The following is a 22,596-nucleotide window of genomic DNA, read 5'->3' on the forward strand; positions in this document are numbered from 1 at the left end:
CAAAACAAAACAAAAACAAACAAAAAAAGAAAAGTTTTAAAGAACTTTAAGCCAAAAGAAAAATACAGTGCACTATAAATCCAATGTACTGTAAGGCCCAGCACTGCATGTCATGTTATTCAGAACTTAACATACCATTTATAGATGTTTTCTCCAGCAAGACATGCATACACAGCACTTTTCCTCCTAAATCGTGGGAGAATTTTCAGCCTGCCATCCCGAGGTAACCAGGGTTATTATGAAATATACATGAACACCGTGGCATAGTGCAAATCATCAGTTAGTGAAGACATTGATAATGACACAAGTTGCTCTAGGCCTGAGTGAACATCAGTATTTGACCTAGATGAGCACAGTCTTGGCCTCATTAATTAATTCTGAGGAGGTCTTCTAAAAGCCCCTCCTTGGCTATATAAGCTAAGACCATTCATCTGGAATAGTCTTACACACTCTGGGTCACATGCCAAATGGTACAGGCCTCCCAGTACCACCACCTGAAGCATGGTGAAGCTTCTTCCCCTGTGACTATGCTCCTCTGGACCCTGCTGATCTCAGCCTTACCCTGTCAACAGCCTCACAATTGCACAGAAAATGCAAAAGGATCTACAGGTAAATCACTAGACATGTGAAAATTTAGCAAATCCACTAGCTATAAATTCAATATTCAAAAATCAATGCATTCCTACAAACCAACAGCAGATAATTTTTAAAATACCATTTATAAGATGCAACCTGAGAGAAAAATACACAGGCATTTTTAAACTACTAGAAATGCTTTCTTTTTCAACATGGGCAGTAGTTACACTGATGCCTGTTTTATTACTTTTCTTACAAACTGTCCATAGACGCTATGTATACTCCTTTAGATGCACAACTTAATTCACACACAAAAAAACAAAATTAAAAAAATAGCAATATAAACTTCATGTTTCAAGAATCTGCTTAAGATTCAGGCTACCTGAAAACTAAGGGAATTTTTATTATAAAATAGGGATATATAGGTTTCCAAAACAGCGAACCCTTACCCGGTGCAGCCTTTTCAACATTTCTAGGAGAACTCTGATGTGACAGTTACTCTCAGCACTTTGAGTACAGTGACACAGTTGAGCAGTGATGACTCTTTTAAACATCTGCACCAGTGTAATGAAGGCAGATTCTTGCAGAAACGCCCAATATTCCTCTAGAGAATATGAAAATTAAATAAATGTTAGCACGAAATTTCTCTTGAATTCTTAAAGGTAAAATGTGGTCCAAAACTGATAAGCATATTTTCTATATATATTTCTATATTATATTTCTTTTTATATATTTCTATGTTATATATTTTCTATATATATTTCAGTTACAAAAACGCATTTGTAATATATTTTTCAGTAAATATGATTGCAATTAAGTTTAGAATGTAATGTCTTCAAAAACAGATCTTAGAAGCATAGTCTTGATAATTAATCTGTGAAAAAACAGATATTAGTCATATTTTTATCCAGATGGAAGAGCATACTGTATTAAAAACTAGATTAAGAACTATTCCTAGAGAAAAAAAGCTATTCCTGATTGCACAAGTCTGCTTTTCATGCTCCCAGCATGAATTTTTAACTCTTAAAAGCACCTTTGGCATTGTAAAACAAAGTTTCAAACTAGTTTTCCATCATTTAAAATATTATCTAGATTTTACAAAATATAAAAAAAGAAGAGACTTAGTTGGGCTGAATATGCTATTTATTAAAAAAACCACAACTCATTAAATCTAATCAAGCCCTCAGAAATAACTTTCAATGTACTGGAAACACAAAGGAGGAAACAATTGAACAAGTCTATAGGTGGGACATCCTACAGGACACCTGACCAGAAGTTTTTAAAAGTCTCTGAAATACTTTTTGCCGAAATTTGAGTATGACCTGGATATTGGATATTATAGAATTATGGCTAATTTTTACTAGGTGTGATAATGATATCATGATAATGAAGGTTTCCATATTGTTACATGATGCATGCTTAAATATTATAGGTGAAATGTCATGATGTTTCCAACTTACTTTCAAATAGTTCAGCAAAAATATAACCTGTACTTAAGGAGAGAGGAAGCGCATATGGCAACATATTAATTGTTGCTGACTCTCAGGTAGGAGATATATGGGTATTCACTGTACTATTCCTCCAACCTTTGCATATGAAACTTTTCATAATGAAAAGTTGAGGAAAAAGGACCTCATAGCCAACCCACACATAGATCATTATAAGAACTCTAAAAAAGTACTAAAACAATCAAAATATATTTTGGATAAGCAGAGTAATTATTAAAGCACTGTTAGAATATACTAATACAAAGTAAAAAAAAAAAAAAAAAAAGAATGTTTCCAATATTTACCTAAGTTTTGCTATAACTTTACTAGGCACATCTTTCCATTGAGAGAGTGGTAAATATTTTCACATGTACATCATCAATCTTACCCAGAGCCCCTGAAGATTTATCACTCATTTTACAAATGGCCTCCGCAAATGGAATCACCAAGTTCTCCCAGTTGTTACAATCATGCATCATGGGACATTCTGGGAGAAGGAAGAAAACTCCTAAAGCTTCTTGGTGTGAAGGAAATGGAAGATTTTTGAGCAGATTATCCCTGAGACATGTGGTTATCTGTAGTCAAAAAGGATCAGGGAGAAGACACTCAAAACACAATAGGAACTGGGTGCAATTTACTGTAAATACAATAAAGTGTAGAACCTGAAGTTTCATTGCACTGTGAAACTGGACTAATCCTTTAGTCTAAAACCCACGTTTACATCCCATTTCACCTAGTCTCCCAATACCTGAGGTGTAGATACATGATAAGTATTATCCCCATTCAATTACTGGGGGTGCATGAAGGAGATAAAGAAGAAATTACATGTATAAGTTACACTGGAGGAACAGTGGGTTCAGAACTATTAAACAGCCCTTCCAATAATAAATACTACATTGTACCCTCTGGTTCCACAGTCACACCTAATTTTTTTAAAGAGAGGAACAATGTGTTAAAACTCCCAAAAGCAAAACAAAAATAAAACCTAAAAACAAAAACAAATGCAGTAAAAACCAACATGGTTTCCTGTCATCTTCCCAGAGGATCTCATCACCAACTCTAGTTCCAGCCCTTCCAATCTCCTTAGTTTCCCCAATTCAGAATTCAAGTGTTCAGGAAAAGTTCAAATGCAATTCTGAATTTTTATTCATCACATGTGCTCAGATAATGTTAGTAATTTGTTTAAAAACCCACTAAGAAGATAAACTAGTAATTTATGGAGTATTTGTCAGATGCTAAATGATTTACATAGGATTAAATAGGTCATTTAACCCCCTTTAATAGATGAGAAATCTGTATTTCAGAGAAATTAACTTGCTCAAGGTCACACTGCTAAGTGGGAATCTCTCCTGGATCTGACTCCAAAGCCCTAGTTCTCAGTCATTTCATAACTACTGTTATGAAACAGTAGTTACATGGTATCCCTAAATGTTTACATTTATAATTACTTTTACTTGTCAAAACATACTGGGCTCCTACTCTGTGATTCAGTCTTTGGAGTTACATATACCTGACACCTCTATTTAACAGTCTCCATAGCACACATCCTTCCTACCTCTTTGCTCATGACGAGCCACATCCCCAAACCTGCCAACCCACTCAGAACTATCACAATACTCTCAAGCCAGTAACACTGTTTTACATACTATGCCTTAGTCTATAGCTTTCCTCACTGCCAGAAATGCCCTTCCCCATGTAGGTACCTGGTAAACTCCTCCTTCCCCTGAGAACCTTGTTTTGAGTGCTCTAAGTAGAGCTGACTATCAACTGCCCTAGTAATGACTGAACTCATCCAAAATATAACGTTTGCTAAATAAACAAATGAACGCCAAGTCTGTGAATCCCTATCACAGAAACCTCAAAATAGAACCATTTCATATCTTCTGACCCAATTATCCTGTTTGAAATAAGAGTGCTCTTTGATTATGTCAGTTACACTTTATATTGTTCTGGAAAAACCACGGCATAATCAGTCTTAGTGATGAACTGATCCAACATCTTCCCTTCACAGATGCAGAAGTGGCCTTCTATTTTTGGTGACACTTTTAGTGCTGCAGAGTTCTGATAAAGATATATAATTAGGGATCCATTGTACCTCAGATCCCTAATTTTGCCATGGTTCTGTCAAACAAAGTTAAAAGAACTGAACCTTCCATCTTCCCCTAAGATACAGGAATGGGTGTTAGGGAGAATTGCAGCTAAGATACAGAATGCTAATTATCACAGAGCAACAGAGAAGTGAGGGAGTTGACAGGGAGGGAGGGAGATAAGAACAAGATTCAGAGGGAAAGAGAATGAGAGCTATAGAAACAGAAGACAAGATGAAAGGAGGGATGGAAGGGGAGGGGACAGAAAGAAGGTACATAGAGTGGTTAAGTAAGGAGAGAAGGGAAAGGGAAGAAAAGAAACGAAGGAGAGAGAAATAAAAAGAAACCAGAGACCCAGAAAGAAACAGATTGAGAAAAGTCCATACCAAGTACCACCCCTAGATCAACCAGCACAACAGAACAGGGAAATAAAATAATAAAGGCTGAATCAAGAAAGACTAAATTAATAAAGGAAGTATGTCTGTAACATCTGCAAGTGGGAAACCTGAAGATAGTAATGATAGTGCCATAAACAAGGAAGCTACAATCTCAAAAGGAACAAGAATATTCTAAAACCTACAGAAAAGGAGCAATGGAACAAAACGGACAGGAAAAATCCAGGCAGTCTTTGGTAAAGAGGATGTTCAAATCAGAAAAAGTGTCCTCATTTCTACATTCATGTTGAAAATAACTACAAATAAAATGCTCCTATTCTAGTGTACCAATCTCAACAAATCCTTTAATCATCTTCCTAAAGCTCTGAGTTGAAACAATTCCTTCTACAAGAATGTGTGCATGTGTGTATGTGAACTATTTAGACTATTTTTAACCTATATGATCACTATACCAACTATTTAGCCCTGTGTGAGCAAACACTTGAATACTTTAATATGGATATACTAAAGAGTCTCAGTCTCTCAGAACAAAATATATCTTCTGAAATTCTTAGTTCTTATAAAAACTGTTTTAGTGACTTTCTTTTCCAAACAATGTGAAGAATACCACCATGTTGGTAATACAGTCCTTCTGGGTTAACTCCTTAAAGGCATTTCTTGCTTTATTTAAGTCCAAATGAACAGACATCATTTCTGTAGCTATTCTGTGGAAGATAAATTTTAAAAATAGATAGATGAATAAGTAAATAAAAAAGAACAATTCAAAATTACATATTTTATTAGATTATATATCTAGATAAGGTTTTTTCTAAAGTTTGCTTTCATTTCAATAAAGTTACATTTTTTTCTCAACTTTACAATAACTCTAATAATTTGGCCAAATACAATTAAAAATATAGTGACAACATGATTACTTCTAAAATGCCACAACTATCAAAGATGCATTAACAATATATTCTATCCAACTTTAATTCAGACATTATCTTAAATGGGTGATCAAGAAATATTTATTTTCCAGGAAAAAAAAAGCCACAGTAAAAAGGAAATGGGTTTTCCTATTCCTGGGAGAATAAAAAAGACATTTCTCCCAGTTATATAAAGTGAAAGTGGGGACTAAAAAGCCAAAGATGTCTGAATAGTAAATTATTTGTATTCTAATAAAAACTACTAATGATGTATATTTTAAGCCATGAATGATATAATAAACGGAACACAATCAGTGCCTAAAAATACACATTCTTTGTAAAACAATCTATTTAATGTCTAAAAAAAGTCTTGCAAATAAAATTATACAAATGTTTAGGAAAAGAATTAAACAGTTTTTCCTTCATATTACTTAAAAATTCAAAGAAATCTTAATATCTTCTAACAAGGACATTTTAAAGAAAAGTATGTCCTTCCCATGAAATACCATGCAGTCATTAAAATGATGTTTTCACAGCCCTGACCCACGTGGCTCAGGTGGCTGAGTGCTGGCCTGCAAAGCAAAGGGTCATAGGTTTGATTCCCAGTCAGGACACATGCCTGGGTTGCGGGACGGTCTGGTTGGGGCATGTGCAAGAGGCAACCAAAATTATGCTTCTCTCTCTCTCTCTCTCTCTCTCTCTCTCTCTCTCTCTCTCTCTGCCTCCCTTCCCCTCTCTCCAAAATAAATAAGTAAAATCTTTAAAAAATGGTATTATAAGAAATGAATATGGAAATTGACATGATTTTCATTTTTTGTATGTGTAATACTGCTGTTGGCATTTTCTATAGCGATCATATAACAATAATTTTTAAAGTGATAAACACAGAGATAATTATTTTATCCTCAAACCATTTCTTTACAATCTTTCACAGTGCTTTTAAAATAGAGATATAATTGACATATATTAGTTTCAAGTGTATGACATGATGAGTCCATATAGGCATATATTTCAAAATGATCACAACAAGGAGTCTAGTTAACATCTATCACCACATAGTTACAATTTTTTCCTTATAACTTTTAAGATCTACTCTCTTAGGAACTTTCAAATATATAATACAATATCATTAACTATAGTCATAGTTAGTTTTAACAGAATTTTATAAATTTATTACAAATATTATATACATTACCTTTCCTTCACAAAACTTCCAGTCAGACAAGCAGGAGATGAGAATATCTCTCTGATTTCCCTATGTTAAGGAATAAAACAATGGTTAGAACAAATCATGATTGTGCCTCCTTATCGCCTGAGACATGATAAATAAAACATAACTGTCCCTTTCCCTCTCTCTCCAAATTGTTTGTTATTGCCTTGGGTATCTATTGTTCATTCCACTTATTAAATCTCAAAATTTCAGTGGCTAACATGGAAAATAAAAAGATACATATTCAGAGAAGCCACAGGGAAAAAGGAAAAGGCTTGACCTAGGGTATTTTCTTTGACAGATAAAAAACTCTCATCGTACCCAACTTTTCCCAGCTCTATTTATTTCTGTTCCACTGAAATGGAAACCAAAAAATTACCAGAAATTAAATTGGGGGAAGGGGGAGTATACTCAGTTCCATCTTACTAGTAATTGCACAAATAGTTCTTGATTGTATATGCTGAGCAAATTATAATTAAACTTTCCGTACAACTACTTTCCAGACTTAGAAAGCCATACCTAAAATATCTCTAAAATGGACATTTTTGTAAAAATTAAGTATAACCTTTATAGGTGGTAGTTGTTGTTCAGCTGTGAATACGAGGTCTACAAACAAGTGGTTCCATGGTCAAATAGGACTGGGAAACTGTAAGCTGTGCTTCCTTCTCAGGTAGTCAAAATACACACAAACATATCAAAGGCCCAGAGAAGTTCTGCAGTAAAGAAAGCTGCTCTCATGGCTATTACATGCTTGTTGTGATGATTAATTTTATGTGTCAACTTGACTAGGCAACAGTACTCAGATATTTGTTCAAACACCAAATTAGAGGGTAGGAGCTGGGTGGAGATAGGTAAAGGGAGGAAAAATGGGGGACATCTGTAATAATGTCAACAATAAAAAAAATCTAAGCCCCAGCTGGCGTAGCTCAGTGGATTGAGCATGGGCTGCGAACCAAAATGTCGCAGGTTCAATTCCCAGTCAGGGTAAAAGCCTGGGTTGCAGGCCATAACCCCCAGCAACCGTACATTGATGTTTCTCTCTCTCTTTCTCCCTCCCTTCCCTCTCTAAAAATGAATAGAGTCTTTAAAAAATATTTTTAAAAAATCTACATGTTGTAAAGCTATTAAATTAGATTACATTTAAATCAGCAGACTTTGAGTAAAGCAAATTATTTTCCATAACGTGGGTGGGCTTCACCCAATCAGTTGAAGGCCTTACGAGAAAAAGGTTAAGGTCTCGGAAAAGAGGAAACTCTGCCTTCAGACTGCTTTGGGACTCAAGCTGCAATATCAGCTCCTCCCTGGGCCTCTCCTGTTAGTCTACCTTCCGGGTTTTGTCCCTACCTGCCCTCTTAACCCCCGAGCCAATTCCTTAAAAATATCAATCAAACAAACAAACAATCTCTACACACACACACACACTCACACTCACTCTTTATTGGTTCTGTTTCTCTGGAGATCTCTGGCTAATGGGCCACTTAGTAGACCACAAAATCTTCTATTTGTGTATTGTGCTGAGCAAATGAAAGGGGGTGGGGGGAGATATAATTTTAGGGAACTGCATAAGCAGACACACAAAGTGTACCTTTTTGTATTTTGCCATTGCTTAGTCCCCACATCAGCAATCCACCTCTTTACAGTCCCTTCATTTAGTGTGGGAATTTTCCTCCTCAGATTAACATAGGGATTCTGTACACAAACAAGAAAAGTAAAATATAGTAATTTAGAAACAACAGAAACAGGAATCCAACTTTTAGGCATATTCTAAGGATAGATGGTAATATTGATTTTTAAATACGGATAACATAGCTCTGGGAAACTGTAAAGTGAAATTCTACCAATCAGTAATCCATCATTTGCCTGGTTGCCAATTTGGATCCAAATTTAGATCCAAGTAAATTTCTCTGAGTGCCCCCAACACTCAGCACTTCATACAGGTATGACTAGATTAAAATGAACATCACACAAGTCTGAGAGGAAGGAAAGGTCCTAAAAGGGCTGTGTATATAAGTGGGAGGAACGTGATTTGCCTTCATAAAGTAGGATGAGGACGTTATTCATAAGCCTGTGAACCCTCAGGTCTTTTTCAGTACTGGCTGGCAGAGCTACATTAGAATGGCAACATTGACCAAATGCCATTCGTTGTCAGGGAGCCTCCTGAAACAGTAAAGAAGAGTCTAAGGAAATCTCTCTAATTTGACATTTACCAGGTTTAAATCTGATTCTTGTGGGTATTTATGTAGTTTAGACAATAAAAGATCAGTAATATCTTACCTATTTCCTAAAAGTCAGCCTAGTTACCTGATGACTTTGGAATTCACCAAACTTGGATTCTGGAACTGTTTTACTTAAAATACCAAATTACAGAATTTCTAGAGATCTCTTTTTACCTCTTTTTTCATCCAGAGCAAAATGCTTTGATTTCCCCCAGCAATTAATATTAACTCCTTTTCTGAGTTATGGCTTTCTGAAAGGGACATACAGAAAGAGTTTAGAATGTCATTTGACACAAACATGCACACTCAATTTGATTTCAGATTATTTTTAAATTTAGTCCTTTTAGCTTTCTAATAGGCAAAGACTCAGCACATTTCCTATCCATAAAGCAGAAATATATATATATATTTACTTCAGGGTAAAGTCTAATTGACAAACAGGTGATTTGCAAGGTTGATATGTGACATCAGTTTAATATACATAATATAAATATTTATATATATATATACACACAACACAAATCAAATCTTTGATTAGTTAACTGTTTCTTGGTGTAATTTGGATCTTATTACTAAAACCTATATTCTACAACTCAAGATTTGATCAATGACTATTGGCTGTGAGGAAGGTAAATAAGTTATTTTAAAAGTCTATGTAAGTGGTTATAAAAATAAATATATGCACTGCTTAAGGAAATAATCCTACTGTTCATTTTCCCAGGAGAACTGAGAGAATTCTGGTATTTTAGGTTACCACTAAACTTTCAGAAACAGTAATAACCAAAGTGCTCCAAAGAACTACTTTTTTAAAAAAAGATTTTATTTATTTATGTTTAGAGAGAGGGGAAGGCAGAAAGCAAGGGAGAGAAACATCAGTGTGTGAGAGAAACACTGATTGGTTGCCTCTCACACATGAGGGACAAGGCCTACAACCCAGGCATGTGCCCTGACTGGGAATGGAGCCGGTAACCTGAGCCATGCCAGTCAGGGCCTGAGGCACTTCTAGAGTAGAGGGTTTCATAGCTCAGGCTCTGAGGTTACACAGGACACAGTTCAAATCCAGCCAAACTATTTACAGGCTAACCCTTTGCTCTCTAAGTCTCTGCACCTTTCATTAAAATGGGACTGAGAATACATGTCTCCCTGAACTGTCCAAGGAGAGGTAAGACAACACATCTTTTAAGTGTTCAGCACAGTTACCTCACATATGTCAGCTACTCTCATTCTGAGGATGTTACATGATTATGAGTCAATTTAACCAGGTAAGAAAACAAATCACCGTGAAACTAATAGGCCCCCCTACAAACTGCAATCAGAGGCCGCATATGCTTTTGAATCCATGTAGTCTATTTTTATGTTGTATCATTTTAAATCCAAATTAATCTTCATCTGAAGGTGTAAGAGGAAACTAAGTTATTTTGACTCAATAAATTAGACTGGATATTTTAAATTCTAAGTAAAATATGAAACCAATGTTTAGAGAAACTCCTTTCACAGGCATACATTTCTTTTCTTGCCACATTACAGTTTCTTGACAAAGATATTTATGCTAAATCCTGTGCTCCTATAGAATTTACCAAATCTGATTTCTTCATTTGATGGCAATTTCATGGGAAGTGGTATCAGCTGATTATGTGTTCCACCGTTTCCCAGCTGTCCTTCTTTTCCAGAACCAAATGAAAAGACCTTCCCCAAATCAGAAACATAGGCAAGTGTGTGCCACCTATTTAAAAAAAAACACACATATGGCCAGTTCTCAATTATCTACAACGAAAGTTCACAGCAATGCAGTAAACTGATAAAATTAGGTTATCCAATGAATGAAACTAGCTAACCAACTGCCAATGCATGAAAATTGCCATCTGGAAACTTAAGAAACCATCAATGTGTGATTGAGATGACTTTGGAATCCTTAAGTCCACTCAATACCATGATGCTGCACCTTGGCAAACGGTATTCCCTTCATCAGGAACAAGCATCTCCCTTTGCCTTTTCTTTCCTTTTTAAGCCTTGGCTTGAGAATCCCCACCTCTTAGAAGCCACCTGAGTCCCTCCTCTTTCCATCCTAGAAAATGGAATTAGGTGATCCTCTGAGTTTTCACTCTATTTCCCAAAGATTTTATCACACTGATTTTCTTACAACTTTGTTCAATGGTCTCTCCCACTGTATAGAATTTGGCCTTACTCAAAAAGAGGCTCAGCCTTTGTCCACAGTGCCTGGGAGGTAACCTCTAAACCCTTAGAATTAGCCAAGTGACAAGTATGTCTTTATTATTCCTGGCAGGCCCCTGAGACCACACTTAATAGTTTACCCAGACGGCTTATGGAGGGCCCCTCTGGCTGCATATAAGGCAAACCTAACAAGGGAGGGAGAGGCTGGACTTTGAATTCTACCTAGGCATGACTCCATCAATCACAACTAAGCAATGAAATTGCAATAACACTCTGGACTTTGGTGAGCTTCCTGGTTGGCATACTCTGCACATTATCATGTATCAGGCTGGGAAGAGGTAACACTGTCAAGGGGAGCAGATGCCTGAAGTTCCTTATTTGACCCCTCCTAGGCTCTGTCTATGCATATGCATCTCTTCCTTGGGTATATTAATGTGTATCTTCCTCCTGTAATAAATGTGACCATGACTATGATAGTTTTCAGTGGGTTCTGTCTTTCCAGTGAATTCTCCTGTGTTAGTAGGGGTACTGCCCTGGTTTGCATTAAGGCATCTCTAATGTGACAACTTCTCTTCAAACAAAAGAAGGTGTGTTATGAAGAATCCAATATGGTGATTTGGATAATAGTTTCTTTGAATAATGCAGACATCAGTGAATGCAGGAAATTATGCCATCCCAATAATTTGTGGTCTACCTTCACAATATTCATTTATGTAATTTCACTCTGAGATCATGAGTCTATTTATGTAGACTGAAAGTACATACACCAGTTAATAGCAAAGGTTGAGTAAACAAACAAATGAACCTAAAAAATTCAGTACAGTATGAATCTGTTTGTGGTTAGTGATGAAAAAAAAAACTGTTCAAAAGAATAGGTGTATCTGGGTGAAAATATTTCTTAACTCCAAGAACCAAGACACCACCCCTGGTGAGAAGTGGATTGAATGATGTTCAAGGAAGAAAATAATTACATAAACCAAGGAGTTTGAGAAAGTTTTTCTACTTTGTTTTTAAAAAGCTGTGAAAGTCAAACTTCTCAATATTTTACTCAAACCAATGACAAATTTGTCTTTGACTTGAAGGTGATCACTCTGAAAGAATTATGGTAATGAAGTATGATGGCCCCTGAGGGGTTGTGAGAAAGTGATAACAATTAATGGATTGATCGTTTGAGATTCATGCTTATTTTTTCACTGAATTCATTCAAATAACATTGGTTAAAATTATATAGGTTTTCAAGTGTACATTCTGTAACATATCATCTGTATATGTAGTGTATGTTCACCCACTCCAGTCAAGTCTCCTTCCATCACCATTTATCTCACCTTTGTTCTCTCCTACACCTCCACAACCCCCTTCCCTCTGATAATCCCCAAGCTGTTGTCTGTCTATGAGGGTTTTTGTTTGTTTTTTTTGCTTAATCCCTTCACCTTTTTCAACCAGCTCCCAAGCCCCATTCCCCTCTAAGAGCTGGCAATCTGTTCTCTATCTGTAAGTCTGCCTCTGTTTTGTTAGTTTATTTTTCCTAAATAAATGACATTTTTCTTAAAGACAAAATGCATTTGAACAGATACAAAGACATTTCACTGAAGGGGCGGCATCTTAGGAAAAAGGACTCATGGACATGGACAGCTGTGTGGTGCTTGCTGAGGGTAGAGGAATATAAAGGGGAAAAAAATACAATTAAAAAAAGATTTAACTAAAAAAAGAAAACAACTATGTGTGCTAAAATAAAAACTATGATTATCTATCAATAATAATGTAAATTAAGCATTTTCACCCATATGAAAATGTTTTAACACTTTTATCTCAACGAATGAAATCAATGGAAATTTTATTAAACTTCCCATCTACATTTATCTTACGCATTTGATCAACGTTCATCGACACTTTACAACTTACCTTCCACATGCTATCTGGGTCACTCTATTTCCAACAAGCTCAGCCACCAAACAGGGTTTTAACTCATTCTCTGTTGAATTGTGACCGAGCTGCCCGTATTTCCAGCACCAAATGTAAACAGGAGCCCATCCTAAGGAACCAGAACTTTGTATGAGATTCTAAAGAAATAAGACACAGAAGTTGTATCCACTGACACAAAGGCATCGGTGAATAATTAAAAAGCACTGTCAAGCAAAACCCTCAGTTATCAGGAAGACAGTCCAGTTTGTGGGAAATGATGACCCTCTCCTCCCTGGGGCTAATTTCCCTAGCTGCCCACACCTAGGTGTTCCAGTGCTTTCCCCACTACAAAGTGTTCTTCCAAAGTACAGTCAGGGAAACATGAGGACACGCACCTTTGTGAGCACGGCAGTATGAGAGCCACCACAGGCAAGGAACTCAACTTTCTGACTGTCTAGTGCTTCAATTAGGGAAGGAAAATCTTCATCTATACAAAGGAAAGAATAGTTGAAGTGACCAAAAGGAAATGCTGAATTTCACACTAGAGTTCTGTGCTACTGGTAAAAATACCTGGACTACTTCCTCTTAGAATAACAGCAATCGTTTCCAACACATTGTGACAAGAAAGGCTCTATGTAGGTGTATTTAGGCTTAAGGGTGGGATTAGGCAATGGTAAAAAAACCACATTTGGGGGTACTCACCTGTGGAAGTATCAAGCCACTTCCCAGAGCCCATTGTCCTCTTTTTAACTTAGCCTGATTAAATGTAATTGCAAGATATCTGATATTTTCAATTACCATCGAAAATTATCCTTTTTAATGAAAAGGAAATATCCTTTTTTTGTTTTAAATTCTCTACTATGGTGTCCTTGCCTCACCCTATACCTTCTTTCTTTCATGATTATTTTCTTGTCAAAACACTTAAGAGATTCAGGGAAAACAGTTTAACTGCCCTTTATTCCTTTGCCTCCTTTGAATATTTTTCTAACACTGACTTATTACTCTCCTGAGTAATTAGCATGGGACCACATCAAGCAGAAATGCAGTGTTTTGACCCTAACTCGGGAGGATAAGTGTACATTACCAGAGTTGATAAACCAATGGAGTCTCCTACATCTGAAAACTCTAACAAGGTATCTGGCATTGTAAGTTGTTCTGTCATCTACTATGTGGAGGTAGTTCAATATTGGGAATTATTGTACATGTTTTATTGTGTACACACCAATGTGTGTATGTGTACAGATGTAATTAATGGCTTATAGGATATGATTGGGATATGTGAGTTTCTAAGATAAAATGTTAGTACCTTTTGGTCATAGTATAATTATATTAATAGACACTTAAGTGCACATGTACCTTGAAGGTCATTTCATCCAAACTCATCACTTTACAGAAAAAAATAAGGCCTAGAGAAAAACTGTAAGTGACCAGATAAGGCCCTGCAGTTAGTTAACTGTGAAATGGGAACCACAATCCAGGTGTTCCAATTCCCAGTCTGAAATTCTTTCCCCCTTACCACAGTCCTAACATGTGTCTCAATTATAGCAAGGACTTCTTCCACACTATGCATGACTTTTAAACTGATTCTGTCCTGAACACAGAGAGATAATCAGGAAGAACAGTAAAAATAAAAGTAAGGACTTAAACCATTTTTAAAAGGAATGTCTGTGTTAAATTCATTACTTATCTAACAAATATATCTGTTGATAACATGAATTTCAAAATATGTTTCCATACTGTTGGTGTGGCCCAGGCCTAGTTGTCCAAAATTATTTCTTCCCCATGAATAATGTTTCCAGACATGGATAAAGCCATGCTGTGGGCTTTTCCCTGCAGAAATTTGAGCCAAGGGGACTCCAGAGAGGCGCTCCACAATCTGTGGTGTAGGGGTTGAGTCAAGTACTTTTCCAAGTCCAAGCTGGCCATGTAAGTTCTGTCCCCATGCAAAAAGTTCACCACCTTGACATAAACAAAGAAAATGCTGTCTTATTAAGTTTAAACACAGCAGAGGGCATTACCTATGCAATCCATATTACTGGTATACTATTAGAAACTCTTATATTCAAACTGACGGGACTTCTTAGATCCCATATTCTGAATCAGAAAACCAGAGAATCTTATTAGCAGTTAACAGTTATATTTCCTTACCTTGTACCTCAAAGGGTAGGGTTATAGACCTAAACAGCGGTGTCTTCCTCAAATTCATACACTGAAATCTTAACCCTCAATGTGATATTAGGAGGTGGGGCCTTTGGGAGGTGATTAGGGTTAGAGGAAAATTGTGAAGGTAGATAGATCTCTTATGAATGGCATTAGTGCCCTCGTAAGAGGGCACCTCAGAGAGCTCTCTTATCTTTTCTACTGGATAAGAAGATGGCTCTTCATCAGTCACCAATGTGCTGGCACTTTGAACTGGATTTCCAGCCTCCAGAACTATGAGAAGTTTCTTCAATATAAGCCACCCAACTTATAGTTTGTTTGTTACAGAAGACAGGCAGAATGAAGAAGCTATCTGAACATATTATAATTAAATTCATGAAATACTTATTTTTTAAAAACCCAGAGGATAGGCCTCTAGAAAACAAAAACATTTACATTTGGATAAAAACCTAAAACCTAAAATCACTCTTTTTTCTCTGTGTGAACCCCCTCTTCTTAATGTGCCTAAAGATCCTAAATAAACAATTAAAGATATATTTGATGTTACATTCATCAAAAGTCCATTCTTTTGTACTGTGAAGTGGTACTCCATAGTATGATATGGCAGTTTTTCTTCATTAGCTAGCCAAAGTACATTTGGGTTGTTTCTCATTTCTGACGATTCTGAATAAAGGTACTATAAATATTCATTTAAAAAATACAGTTGAAATTACACACAGTATCTTAAAAGAACCAGCACCTTCTTCCATTAGTTGAATGTATGAAATATATTTTTAAAGAAAGTTTTTCAGCTAATATGTAATAGAGTTAGTTGACAATAACTAATGAAGTCTGAAAATATATCAGAATTAACTCTTAACTAGACACCTCTTTGCAAGATACTATGCAAGATCTAGTGGCAGAGCCTGTCCTCCTAACATAATTATCATGACGAACCTTTTGGCCACCAAGAATATGATGATGAGCATGCAGTTTCATTTCTTCTTCCCCAACTATCCTTTTTCCTAGATGGGATTTACCAGCTATAAACCCTGAACATCCCCTTCCCCCCTACATCACTAGACCCTGGAGTTCTAGAAGGCACAGTGTGTCTGCATCATCTTCATAACCTGAACGTGGTAGATACTCAAAATTAAATGTGTGTTCACCAATGGATGAAGTCAAACCATCAGGTCAATTTTTTCCAATACAAGTTTATGCCCTGAAATTTCCATAGGGCCTTCAAAACAGGTCAAATAGTTGATTATTTACTTTCTCTGAATCCAGCTTCCATTCAGTTTATGTCTGTCCTATACATGAAAAAAAATGTTCTTTGATCCAAATTCTCTCTATCACCCTCCTGTCTTAATCATTCCTCCATGGTCAAGTGTCTTTAGGAAATAATCCATTATGGTGTCTGATAAGAAACAGGAAATAATAAAGGGCTAGGGAGAATGCCTGAATTCCAAAGGCAATATGAAAACCTATCAGGGGTCTGCTAACTGGCTACAGAAGCAGAGCCCAGGGATTCTGAGCTACTGCCATGGGTGTTGGAAGAGCACTAAGAAAAGGGAAAAAGGTTCTGGAAAAGGCTGGCCAGTGTCTGGTCATGAATCCAGAGAGAATGATTTGACTATTCAGAATATTTTCATTGTTTCATTTTTGAAAAATAAAACATGAAACTGTTGAAACAAATCTCCAGACCCAAGATGCAGCCACTCCTATCTGGGGTGCACGTCAATCAAATTTTCATGTTTCTATACATGCTCCACTTGACCAGAAAAACAGTCCATCCAGGCAGTTGATCCCCAAATATCAAGCCAACTCTGGGCTCTATACTTATTTCCTTGACCTTCCAAATAAGGTCAGATACACAACCCTAAGCAATCACTCCCTATTTCCAAATTTGGCTTCTAATGCTCTATAAAATTGCTCTTGCCCAAAATCCTTGGGAAGAACGCTCCATTGCTTGTGAGGAACTGTACTCCCCTATTCATGGATCCTTTTCCCCTAAAATAAAGAACATCAAACTCATTACTAAATTGTTTTAGTTTTTTTAATTTGACAGAATAACATATAGGAATAGGAATAATGGAAACCTAAAGACTTTATAGGTCCAACAGTTCTCTCATTATATCTCCTTTAAGAACAGTGCTCTGAACCATATTAAATTCAAAACCATATTTCTGTCCTGTTATAAAGTAAGCATTTCTATTACTTCTACATATACACGCATTTACTCCCTCTAAATACAATTAATATTGCAGAAAAGTACCTTTTGAGAGTGCAAGAGAATGATAATCTCCACATGTGATCTGAATTATATATTTTTCTGGTAAAATGCACTGAAGCCTGATGAAAGAAAATATATTTTATATCACCTGTGAATTAAAGTCACAACATCAATGTTAGAATTATTAACTGTGTTTAATTAGAATTGAAGCTCAAGAAAAAATTTACAGTGTTGTGCTTCACATTTAGTACATCTAAAATTATTATTAAAATGATATATTTTAATTAGTGGTTTCAAAGGAAAATAATGTGCATTATATAGTTATAACTGTAATAAGATGATTCTAAGATTTTTACAAACAATATAATTTTATGATGCAGGAATTATACAAGATAAAAAAGTTCTAATTCATAAGATTTACTAGGAAAAAGTATCACAAATCATTTCACGATAATGTATTTTTCCTAGGTTGAAAACTTTTATTCTAGAAATTTAACTGCTAGGATTATTATGAGTTAATAATTTGAAAAAGTCCAATTTGGGGCTAAGCAGACTAACCAAACATTTCCTTTAAATATCAAAGCAACACATGGTAAGTGCCCTAGCAACATAAATTGGTTCGTAGTTTACGAATGGTCAATTCAGAATTCATTGTTATTTACAATGCCACTATATACAGCAGGGGGCCTAGAATCACATAAATTAATATTTTACTACAGAATTATGATTGCCCTTTTAAGTAAAATTTAAACAATTTTTAATTAAAAACAGTTCCCTACCTTTCACATTCTATGTTATAGTTGTACTCAAATGGTTTTCCATCTGAGGATAGAATCAGCATGTGCTCTGCTCCTTGGTCCACGGAATGTATCTTCATTTTTTTTTTCCTAACTTAATGCACTCTGCAGAGCAAATCCAACCAGGAACTATCATCACTCTGATTATTACCCACTATTATCATTGATTTCATTGCAATAGACTTAAACAACTGGAAACAATTTCAACTAATGACCTTTGACTTAACATGATCTTGTCTTTAAAGAAAATTCCAGTACAGAAAGCAGACACATTAGCAAAGATTATTGCCTTGGACTTTTTTTAAAAAGTGGGAATGCATTGATCCATACTTTGTTATTGAGTATGTCTTTTAAAAAGCCAATTAAAATTTGATATTAGATTCCTGCTTAATAAATTGAGATGGAAAAACTAAATTTTAAGTGACAGCAATGAAAAACTCTATTAAGAAAATACAATATTTAGACAACATAGTCATTGTAGGAGCGAACGTATTGTATATCTAAGATATACTCTTACCAAAAACACAATGCCTACATTCTTAATATTATGTTTGAGGGTCCATTTTTAAAGAGGATGCTGATAACAATTTTTTTATTGGTATTAGTGCATATTTAGCTCTTTCTAAAAGTTAAGAGATTTAAAATTGTTCACTAGTTAACATTTACTCTTATCTCATTTAGTCTATCACAAAAATTAAAGTAGGATACAGTAGATTCGGGGCCTTGTTTCACAGTCTAGTTCCAATGAAGCAGGAAAACAGAACCTATTCATGTAAAATATCAAAGCACAAACCACCTCACATATACATGCTAGAAGAAACAAAATACTGTGGTAATAAAGAAAAAATGGTCTAACAGACTAACGATTTTTTAGAGACGCTGCACTTCAAACCAGTCAGAAAAAAAGAAGGATTATTCAAAAAAAAGGTATTGGGACACCTAGGTGGCCATTAGGGAACACAAATAAATCTACATCCACTACCTTACTTTCTTAAATTAAAATAACAGCCAAGATTATCAAAAATGTTAACTTTAAACTAAAACTTAAAATTTCTGTAGAGATGAGTGTATTAAAAAACGGTATGGATACCCTTCTAACATAACACAAAATCCATAAGCCTCCTTAAAATAACTGACTGATGACGCAGACGATAAAATAACATCAACTAAATGCAAGTTGAGAGAAATATTACAGCGTATATGATTGACAAAGGACTATTATTACTTAATGTTCATATAACTCTTTCAAATTAGTAAGAAAAACCCGACTTCTTAAAAGCCAGGCAAATACACGAACAGATGATTCACCAAAAAGGATAGCAAATGACAGAAAAAAAGAAAAGATGCTCCATTTCGCTCAAGTTAAAAGCAAATCAAACCAAAAGAACATCATTTTCTTCCCTCAACAGAGGGGCAAAATTTTTTCTGAGTGGGAATGCGGCCATTTGCTTTGGCCCACCTGTAAATCGGAGCCACAGTGCCCAACCCAATCTCTACGGAGACTACCCCCTCGGATAAGTGCAATTGCAAGCACTCTGTGAAGTGCTTGCTAGTGTAAGACACTACCGTCGAGAACAAGGTATTCTACAAAGCTGACAAATCGGAGTCGCTACGTTCTAAACAGGGGCAAGTGAAAAACAAATTTTGAACAGAAACCAACGAAAAAGGCAGACTGGCTAAAGTGAAAAATTCTGCCTGTACACGCTCTCCCTTCCCGCGGCTACCCTGCGGAAGAGGACCGTCCGGTGGTCGCGGTCGCCGCCAGCCCCGCAAACTCGACGCCATTGGAAAAGGGGACCTAGGGGAGCTCTCGGATGCCCTCAGGCACGGAACGCGAGGAACGAACCCGGCTCCGCGCGTTTCTGCGGCCACCACGGACCACTGCCGCTCCGGGTCCACTCAGGAGCTTTCCTCATTTAGAGAAGAACCTCACTCCCCAACTCCGGCCACCCTGGAGAGAAGTTTCGTTGCCGCTGCGGGCCCCAGGCCGCCTACCCTCACAACCCGTCCCGAGGCCTGAGGGCCGAACTGTCGTTGCCCGGCCCCACTCACTTGGCTTCTTGGCGCCGTTGCTCCTCACCGGCAGCTGGGCACCTGGACGCCGGCCCGCCGCGCTCCAGCACCGCCAGACGCCCGAGCGCACAGCACAATCTGGCGCGTTCCTCCTCCGTCCTCAGGGACAGCGCGATGCTGAGGCCGGGGGCGCTGGGAAAGAACCAGAACTGCGCGCCTTTCGGCTCTGCTGACGGCCGGCACGCGGAGGCGGGCGGACGGGACCCCGCCGGCAGACGGGACCCCGGCCTCGAGCCGCCCCGCAACATCCTCGGTGGCCGCTGTTCATCGCCGCTTTCCCGGTCTCCACGCAAGCACCTTCTGCCGTCCCGACCTTCAGTGGAGAGGGAAGGTCAGCAGACCCACCGGCAAAAGTAAAGAGGGGGTCGCGGTGCGAAGCCGCAGAGCTCACCGCTCTGCAGCGTCTAAGAACCGGAGCCGCTCTTCGTCTGCCGCGGCTCGGACGCAGGAATCCCTACGTCTTGTTTGGGGGCGGAGCCGACCGCTTCAGTGAGAAACGAAAGGGATCTCTGTGTTTCTTAAGGGGGCGGGTCCAAAACCGAAAAGGAAAATGAAACTGAACCGCCTTGGAAAACCAGGTGTGGAAGGTGTTCAGGTTGACGGTCAGTGCAGAGACAGTGTCCTTTGTCCCCGGGCGGGAGTGACCATTTGAATTCCTGAATCAAATGGCCTTCGAAGAAGAAACACTGATTTTTCTTTTAGACGGAGCTCTGACACTGCCGGGCTTGCAGAATTTCCCGGAACTATTGAGGTAAAGAAAGCTCAACTTTGAGTTAAACGTGAAAGGGAGAAATACATGTGCAGCCTGTCTGCAACCGCGGCGCCTGGCAATTAGTTCTTGTATTTTCCAGAATTTCTTGGAAGTGCAATAAAAAGTACGAAGGTGTTTGTGTATGCCTTTTTTTCATTTTGCACAATGCTTTTGAGATTCATCCTGTGAATTTCGTTGAAAGTTCTCTGTTAACTGTTGAGTGGTATTCCGTTATATGGGTAGACCACAGTTTATTTCGCAGTCGAAGGGCATTTCAGTCCTTTAGTTTTGACTACAGTTAATAGAGGTGCCCTGAAATATTTGTGAACAAATCTTTTAGTGGATAAATGTTTTCATTTGGAGAGGAAATACCTAAAAATGGAATTGTGATTGTGTGGTAAGTACATGAATGTCATTATAAGAAACTGCCAAACTTTTCCAAAGTGCTATACCGTTTTGCATTACCTCCAGCAATTTATGGGAGTTTGGGTCACTCTGTATCTTCACCAGCATTTGGTATTGTCAGTCTTTTTAAATTTTAGCTATTGTCTGTAGTGATCTCTTTACTGTAGTTACATTTCCATTTCCCTAATGATTAATGATGTTGAGCAACTTTTCATGTGCCGATTAGTGCTGACCTCTTCTTTGATGAATTGTCTGTTCCCATGGTTTGCCCATTTATTAATAAATTGCTTATTACCTAAAAGCTCTTGATAAATATTCTTTATGTTCTAACAAATTGTCTTTTATTACATGTTTTGAAATGTTTCCTATCAATGCCTTTTAATTTTATTAAAAGTGTATTTTGAAGAGCTGAAAATTTTAATGGGATGCCAATATATTTTTTTCTTTATAGTTCATGTCTTTTTTTTTTTTGTCCTGCTTAAGGAATTTTGCTTAAACCAAGGTTACAAATATTTCCTTAAATATTCAAAAAGTTTTATACTTTAGGTCTGTGTAACATTTCACATGAGTTATTCGTATGGTGTGAGAAAGGGTAGAGGTTTATTTATTTTTTCCTTAAAGATTTCCAATTGTTCCATCTTACCTTTCCTTCATTGAATTGCCTTGGCATCTGTGTCAAAACTCTGTTGATCCATATGATTGGATTTATTTCCAAACTTTTTATGTGTTCTATTGATGTACATGTTTATTTTTATTCCAGCCTTACCCTGCCTTGATTACTGTAGATTCTGAGTAAGTCTTAAAATCATTCAAGTGCTCCCCCATTGTCCTTCAGTGTGGTTTTAGTTATTCTAGGTCCTTTGCATTTTTCATATACATTTTAGGATCAGTTTATCAATTTCTAAAAAATAGACTGCAGGGATTTTGAGATTATGCTAAGTAAGATCAATTTAGGAAGAAATGACATGCCAATAATATTGATTCTTCTGTCCATGTGCATATGTATCTCCCTCTCAGTTAATTTAAAGCTTCTTTAATTCTTTCACCTGTATTTTCTAGTTTTCAGTGAATATTCTAACATATTTTGTAAATTTATCCTTAACAATTTTATCCTTTGGTATTTATTTTTGTTGATAATGCAAATGATACTTTTTCAAATTTCACTTATAAATATTGTGAGTACATATAGGAAAACATTTTATATATTTACCTTGAATCCTGATACCTTTTTATTTTTATTTAGTAGTT

At 36.8% G+C, this 22,596-nt stretch overlaps 1 protein-coding gene across 1 annotated transcript in view; it reads right to left on the reverse strand.

Annotated features, from left to right (window-relative positions):
- The window catches only part of HERC5 (HECT and RLD domain containing E3 ubiquitin protein ligase 5), a 43,087-nt gene extending 22,467 nt beyond the window's left edge, over positions 1-20,620 (reverse strand). Inside the window, 18 exon segments of the mRNA XM_028506249.2 lie at positions 1,026-1,180; positions 2,452-2,638; positions 5,156-5,249; positions 6,646-6,705; positions 8,246-8,349; positions 9,051-9,127; positions 10,454-10,599; positions 12,951-13,050; positions 13,053-13,080; positions 13,346-13,437; positions 14,688-14,741; positions 14,744-14,780; positions 14,782-14,909; positions 17,365-17,441; positions 18,102-18,205; positions 18,208-18,224; positions 20,172-20,209; positions 20,211-20,620. Coding sequence (XP_028362050.1) covers positions 1,026-1,180; positions 2,452-2,638; positions 5,156-5,249; positions 6,646-6,705; positions 8,246-8,349; positions 9,051-9,127; positions 10,454-10,599; positions 12,951-13,050; positions 13,053-13,080; positions 13,346-13,437; positions 14,688-14,741; positions 14,744-14,780; positions 14,782-14,909; positions 17,365-17,441; positions 18,102-18,205; positions 18,208-18,224; positions 20,172-20,209; positions 20,211-20,440 — 1,728 coding nt within the window. The 5' untranslated portion in view covers positions 20,441-20,620.
- Between the last annotated feature and the right edge of the window lie 1,976 nt (positions 20,621-22,596).

This window comes from Phyllostomus discolor, chromosome 1, assembly GCF_004126475.2.
Source record: "Phyllostomus discolor isolate MPI-MPIP mPhyDis1 chromosome 1, mPhyDis1.pri.v3, whole genome shotgun sequence".
Classification (NCBI taxonomy): domain Eukaryota; kingdom Metazoa; phylum Chordata; class Mammalia; order Chiroptera; family Phyllostomidae; genus Phyllostomus; species Phyllostomus discolor.